At 37.0% G+C, this 5,161-nt stretch overlaps 1 protein-coding gene across 1 annotated transcript in view; it reads right to left on the bottom strand.

Annotated features, from left to right (window-relative positions):
- gucy1b1 (guanylate cyclase 1 soluble subunit beta 1) overlaps positions 1 to 5,161 on the bottom strand; it is a 12,888-nt gene that overhangs the window by 6,264 nt on the left and 1,463 nt on the right. Inside the window, exons 3-8 of the mRNA XM_032531581.1 lie at positions 4,179 to 4,279; positions 3,943 to 4,061; positions 3,356 to 3,553; positions 2,092 to 2,322; positions 1,762 to 1,878; positions 1,012 to 1,145 (exon numbers count right to left, since the gene is read on the bottom strand). Of these exons, the coding sequence (XP_032387472.1) occupies positions 1,012 to 1,145; positions 1,762 to 1,878; positions 2,092 to 2,322; positions 3,356 to 3,553; positions 3,943 to 4,061; positions 4,179 to 4,279 (900 nt within the window). The remainder of the gene's footprint in view (positions 1 to 1,011; positions 1,146 to 1,761; positions 1,879 to 2,091; positions 2,323 to 3,355; positions 3,554 to 3,942; positions 4,062 to 4,178; positions 4,280 to 5,161) is intronic.

Here is a 5,161-nt window from a genome sequence, read left to right as displayed (position 1 = left end):
TATACATATTTTGTACTGTATATGAATGCAAGAAAGGGATATAGCTTATTTGTTGGTGTCATAGACCATAGTCCATTGCTGTCCAAAAAAAACTATTAAAGGGGTATGCCACTGTTTTTGGACATAAATATCTGTTTACTTGTCACATGGAGTACTACTTATCCTGTGCAAACAGTTGGATGTCTTCTTATAATGCAATTTATAACAGAAAGATTGCACAAACTGGGGGTGTGGAGTTTGATTGGCTTGACCATTTGAAAGGCAGGGAACAGAAGATGATATCAAGTTTAAAGGAAGTGTAGGATCCGGGGTTGTTGGAGATTGACCAAAACTAACCAGTCCCCTAACTTTATTAAAGTGCCTGAATATCCTTTAAAAAGAAATAAATGAGGCACACCATTTGTATTTATCATGGGGAGCATTTTGCCAGACCCTACTCCAAAGCACACTGAAGGAGTGTCTGGCTACTCCCCACAACAGTTGGGGATGGGAGGAAAACGTGATCTGGTTTATTGGCAATTCTTTAAATTTGTTTGTGACCCATTTTTTTAAGATTTCAGTCTTCAGCCTTAAGGCCATTTGTCCCTACTAAACACCACAAACAGAGTACAGTAAGGAATGAAAAAGTATCGACAGAAAGACCAACGCATTGTAGGTACAGTGACCTTTCTGCCTATTATCAATATAGTGGTGTAAAGGAAACAGTAAACTGTGGAGGCAAGCAAGTGTAGCAAATTGTAACAACTTCACAGTTTTTCTTAAAATTATGGTGTGTGTATATAGTGGAATTTATTTTCTATAAGCATAAAAAAGCAATGGTATTCATCAAAATAAAATTAACCCCTTGGAAATTTGGATTCAAGGACCATTTCAGTGGCTAAAGAGAATCAGTGTATTTGATGTGTGTGTGTGTGTGTGTGTGTGTGTGTGTGTGTGTGTGTGTGTGTGTGTGTGTGTGTGTGTGTGTGTGTGTGTTCAGTCTGCTTCTGTCGGGACAGACTGTGGGTTTACCTTGGTGAGCAAAGAAAAAGAATGTTCTCCGCCTCTGGCAAGTAAATCATCTGTCCTTTCAATCTTAGACAGCTGATCTCCACCCCCGTCAGCTCGTCCTCGTTCTCTATAGTCTCTACGTTCAGTAGCCCCTCCTGTCAGGATTGCATAACACTTATAAACATTGCAAAATATGTTCTTCTCACCAGTTTAGCTCACTCTTTATTTTTTTTATTTTTTTTTTCCCAATGTATCACATGCATCATCCACCATTTGAGAGTATTCGTTCCGATTGTATGAGTGTAAAAAAATAAAACTACTTTTAAGTAGCATCCCAGGAGTGGCAGCGGTTTGAGTCCAGTCTCTCCACAATGACTACAATCTGCTTTATTTCATTTTCATGGCAAGTCACGGCAGCTATAATTTTAACACCTATGTATTTTGCCTTGTGAGTTTCCATTTGTTTGCTCATTGAAATCTCAACTTCTTAATATATGTACTAATAAATACAATATGAAATGCAACATATCAGTTTCTTTAATGGATTAACTGTTTGCATCTTTGCATGTAAAAAAGTGTTATGCAGATGCTTAGTTATCAATCAGCTAAAAATAAAACAGGGCACTTAACGATATTAATATATTAGACTATAACATATTCTGTCATGTACAATCAAACCCTGTTCTGGAAAAAAATGCTAATATAAAACAAGTATTGATGTGATTGGCCAACAACGCTGTGACGAAAAACTAAATAATATGGTATATCTACCTTGCTTCGCAGAACAAAGACGGTGTTGATGTGGGAGAGGATGCCGTGAAAACTGAAGTCAATGTGAGGACGGACTAAAGAAAAAACTGAAGGCAGGATACAGGCACCAGGCTGGAGCTGGGAAATAAAATAAAATATGCATTGTTCAGTAACATGAGATTAAAAGTTTTTGCTTTACCTATATAATTACTAACTGCTGCATTCTAGGCATCTAAAACAAAGACAGAGACTGAAACAGATACAAGTCAACTAAAACCTAATCAAGTGGTGAAACGGTGTTTGCTGCCTCATGTAAAACAGACTGTTACATAATTGGATGTGAAACCACACCTGAGGCAGGATTCGATAAATGGCGTTCCCACACTGTGTGAGCATCAGGTCTCTGTCAAACATGAGGTGGAATGGGAAGGATTTGCAAAATGTGTACGGGCTGATCCGAGTCTCCTGTGTGCCATTCTCCTCAAAGCCATCCAGGTCCTCGTAGAACGCCTCTTCCTCCGAGTCTTTCTCCTCAATCAGAAACTTGATGTGGTCGCACTCTGCACTTTTTGGTTGGATCATCTGCATGAGATGGAGTTAAATAATAGATTGAAAATTGATGTTATTGTTACAAAACTCACATAATAGTTACAATGAAATCAAACTTTCCTATATTGTTACACAGTTACAGTAATTTATAAACTGTAATTAGATATTTCACCTACACAATTAGGTGTTAAATTAATAATATTTCATTAAAATGTCATTGACCTTCCTGTAAGTATTTTATAGAATTAAGACAAAAATGACATTATTCAGAGGGTTTATGTGCATACGGCATGCTGACGTCAAGCTACTGTCTCTGCACCCTGTTTCCACAGCAACAGTGGCTAATATTTCTAGAAATTGGGTGTCACATTTGGAGCGCCATTTTCTGTTCTTTCATTACACACACAATTGCTGAAAAAAATGATCCCGTCTGTACAAGATGATTAGATTTGTTAGAAAACTAGCTCGCTTATGAAACGAAGAGAAAATGCCAGCCATTAACAAACAAATAAAATATCAATGACAGTTCATGACATCAAGTTATTCATACTAGTTTAGACAAAATCTGATTAGCGTGGTTGGGTAATTGAGCAAGGTTTAAAAACATGGATCTCTCTTCAGGGTGAATTATCTAAAATATTGTGCAGTCAATGGCCAATTTAAATCAATTCAAAGTTTGATAGTTAAACTAAAACTAAGAGAAAAACCTCCCTGGAAGCTAGAGACTCTAACTTAGATCTAAAAATATGCTCTGACTCACAGACATTAGCCTAAAAAATCTCACTGCTGGACTGCACTGTACTGCACTGTTCACATTTGTATGTTTTGGAGGTTTCTGTTTCTGTTCAATTTAATCTTCACATTATAACCTCTTTAAGTATATTCTGAGATAGACACAGTCACACACACATATATTCTAAAACATTACAGAGACTAGAAAGCTTCATTAAATGTTAAACCATAAATTAAGAGAGGAACAGAGAAAAAAGTCATCTTCATTCATGATCAGTAGCAGAGTGAGCCATTAGAGCTGCAGGAAAAAAAGGAACAAAAACAGCAAGCGGACCTTCATCTCTATCTCTGTCCCATGGATTTGTTGAGCGACAGTTTTAATGATGCCAATCACAATGTCTTGCAGGCCTTCTCTCTCTGAGTAGTAGTGAAGAATCAGATTGTTCCCCTTCTCTGCATCGGTGCAGCGGAACGAGGGAGCCCTCATCCCGGGATAAATGGTACCCAGGTGGTCATGTAGGGCATCCAAATTCTAAAAAATTAGATTAAAATATAAAATATGCAAAATACAATTATGGCACAGTTAATTAAAATCTTGCTGAGGTATAATAGGTTGGTGATGCTGTACATTAAACATGAATCATTTAAGAAGTATGGGACTTGTGAGTGACGAACAAAAAATCAAAGTCTCAAGCCCAAACTGAGTTTACCCTGATGACGTCACTGTCATTTTCTCCTCCTGAGCTACACAAGACATTAAACAACATGTTTCACTGTCTGAGCAATAATTCTGGAAATGAGTTAACAGACGTTCATATGTGAAAATCGATGCAGTCCCACTTTAAACATTGCATTTTAGGTACAATGTTGGTTAATAATACCATTCAGTGCTTCTACATTCAAAGAAGAGAGAGCCAATACCTGCAGGAATTCCCGAACATTTGATCCCAACACTCTCAAGATGGTGTCATATCCAGACTCTTGGCAAAATTCAAAAAACATCTTCCCAAACATCTGCAAAATGTCTCCTGCATCAATCTCTGAAATACAGAAATGATCTCATCAGTATTTTTTCTTACAATACAAATTATTGTTATAATATCACCACATTAAGCGTTGTTTTTATTCCAATAATTGAAAAGAAACATATGACTTACTGAGAACTTTGCTTGCAGCAGAAACAAGATCGTATGTTTTGCCATCTTCATATATGATTCTAACAAGGAACTGACCCTCAATATCAAGCTGAGCCTCCCTCCTGAAAACAAGGTGAAGCCATCATTCATGAGCAAATGTCACAGCAGAAAAAAACAGTAGGCAGAAATATATTGTGGGCAGCTTGGTTGATAACTAATAGCTTTGCCTTTTTGGCTTAAATCACAGAGGGACTTCTGTTTACAGCAAAAATACAATAAAAACGTATTTGTCTAATTTGTGGCCAGACAGTGAGGATTACGATAACAAAAGAAAGGTTTCCATATTGCTTTTGAAGTGGTTGTGTGGTTTTAAATGCTGTTGAACAAATACAGATAATCAGGTTTAGCTCCAACCTCAGGCTGCTATTTATACATTTGACAACCCAATTTTTTTTAAATTGTCAGAAAAGCTAATGAGGTTCTGATTAGTGCTGTTTAACAGAGAAAACAGAAATGATTTAGAGGCCTGGGGAGCAGCTGCCATTCAGAATGTGTAACAGCTGAAAAAACATACCAAGTCTTGAAAGCTTTTGTAAAGAAAATAATAATTCATTTTTAAATGATTCAGCTCATCAAAGGTCTCAACTCGACCAAATATGATGAATTGAGCATTAAATAACAATGAGTTAAATTTACAGAGATAACATAAGATGGTGGCTGAAGAATGACCACATTAAAAACCTTTACAAGAGGCAGCTGCTGCTTTTTTTTTTTTTTTTACTTGTCTTTTTTTAGACAGGGTCACATCTAGGGCAGATTGAGCCAAACATCTCAACATGCTGAAAAATGATATGTTAACGTGTGTGTTCGTGCGTGCGTGCGTGCTTGTGTGCATGCGTGTGTGTGTGTAATTTACCACATTCTCCTGAGCAAAAGCACTGGATTGGGGAGTTTAAACTTTACATATATATTTATATGTGTGTGTGTGTGTGTGTGTGTGTGTG

Source organism: Etheostoma spectabile, chromosome 2, assembly GCF_008692095.1.
Source record: "Etheostoma spectabile isolate EspeVRDwgs_2016 chromosome 2, UIUC_Espe_1.0, whole genome shotgun sequence".
In the NCBI taxonomy this organism is placed as follows: domain Eukaryota; kingdom Metazoa; phylum Chordata; class Actinopteri; order Perciformes; family Percidae; genus Etheostoma; species Etheostoma spectabile.
The sequence above is the reverse complement of the archived record's forward strand: the minus strand, read 5'-3'. Positions and strand labels throughout refer to the sequence as shown.